Here is a 1,718-nt window from a genome sequence, read left to right as displayed (position 1 = left end):
GATGGTCGTCTCTGTTGTTTATCACGGGGACACAGCCGTGGCCGTGGCTCATGATGGTCGTCTCTGTTGTTTATCACGGGGACACAGCCGTGGCCATGGCTCATGATGGGTACTCAGACTCTCGTTCTGTGAGCTCTCTGGGTTTCCTGGTAGATGAGGAGGTTAGAGTTGGGTTGAAATGATGCCGCGAGGAACGTGGGTTTCTTTTTTTCTGTCTGTACTATACTTGTTTAAGGCGTATCTGACTCAGCCTTCTTTTCCTTTTGAACCCTAGAACCACGATCATTTGAAGTAGGGATGCTGGTCTGGCTGAAATACCAAAAATACCCGTTCTGGCCAGCCGTGGTAAGTTCCCATTCCCCCTGCTCAGGTAGTAGTTTGGCTGTGCTAATGCTGGAAGACTCAAGCACTGGTAACTCTGACGTGGTGCACACAGCCCCTCTAGCCGGGGCCTGGTCATTTGATGAGTGCCATTTAACATGGTGTCCTAAGTGGAATTCACACCACATTTCCTCAGGGAAGCTTGTGTGAGCAGAGTGCTCTGCTGAGCTTCAGGAATGGATGCTTCAAGTCTCCTCCATCCAGGCCCCTGAATTTAGTTCCTATGATGCCGTGGGCATGGTGATGTGTGCCTGTTAGAAGGCAGCATGGGCTACATGAGATCTGTGTCTAAAACAATAAAAAAAAAAAAAAGTGTCTCAGTCCCACTGTCAAGTGGCTGGTGAGCTTGCTCTGCCAAGGACAGCCCTAGGTACATTCAGGCAAGGGCTGTAACCCTCCCTAGGTGGAGACTCCCCCATCATCACCCCTCGCTCTCCTGTCATGGGATGCTATTCTCGCACCTAACTTTAGTGGTTTGTGTCTTGTTTTGGATCTTTTGTTTTTTTGATAAAGGGTTTCTCTGTAACTTTGGAGCCTGTCCTGAAACTTGTAGACCAGGCTGGCCTCAAACTCACAGAGATCCACCTGCTGCTGCCTTCCAAGTGCTGGGATTAAAGGCGTGCGCCACCACCCAGTTTATGTGAGACTAAAAAACAAAGTGGGCCAGGTGGACCAGCTCGGTGGGTAAAGTTCTTATAGTAGCATGAAGGCCTGAGTTTAGCTCTTAGAACACAGAGCCAGACTCTAGTGTGTCTGCCGTCCTCTGTGGGCTGGAAGGCAGAGACAGGAGAACTCCAGACGCTCTGTCCACTAGTCTGGTGCATGCATTGACAGAGAGACCTTGTCTCAAGCAAGGTAGATGGCAAGGGCCAGTGTTTGAGGTTGTCCTTGGCTTCCACACAATGCGCTTCTGCACTTGTAACAAAAGATTTATAAACAAGACCCAAATGCAAATCGCTGGATTCTGCTTCATAATACCACAGAGCCCCAGGAAGCAATGGGGCCTGAAGCCTGGGTCACGCCACAGCACTAGGCTGGCCAAGACCAGGCCTGGAGGGCCTCAGTGCAGGTGGAAAGCACCACCTCCACCCCAGTCATGCTGTGCTGTTCCAATTTGCCTACAGGTCAAGAGTGTCCGGCGGAGAGACAAGAAAGCCAGTGTGCTGTTCATTGAGGGCAACATGAACCCTAAGGGCCGAGGGTTAGTACTCTAAGGGTTAGGGCCTGGGCAGGGGCAGAGACCTCTGTGGTACCCTGACTACAGCTTCTGACACAGTCCAGCATCCACCTTGCTATTTGGTGCCTTAGCCAGACAGAGCTGCACCCACCCCACCCCG

The 1,718-nt window shown here is 51.5% G+C and overlaps 1 protein-coding gene across 1 annotated transcript in view; it reads left to right on the top strand.

Annotated features, from left to right (window-relative positions):
- LOC101992425 (PWWP domain-containing protein MUM1) overlaps window positions 1-1,718 on the top strand; it is a 17,614-nt gene that overhangs the window by 8,592 nt on the left and 7,304 nt on the right. The window contains 2 exon segments of the mRNA XM_026785204.1: window positions 275-345; window positions 1,506-1,582. Of these exon segments, the coding sequence (XP_026641005.1) occupies window positions 275-345; window positions 1,506-1,582 (148 nt within the window).

Source organism: Microtus ochrogaster, linkage group LG1 (genome assembly GCF_000317375.1).
Source record: "Microtus ochrogaster isolate Prairie Vole_2 linkage group LG1, MicOch1.0, whole genome shotgun sequence".
Classification (NCBI taxonomy): Eukaryota; Metazoa; Chordata; class Mammalia; order Rodentia; family Cricetidae; genus Microtus; species Microtus ochrogaster.
Note: the sequence above shows the minus strand (reverse complement) of the source record. Positions and strands in the feature narration are given on the sequence as shown.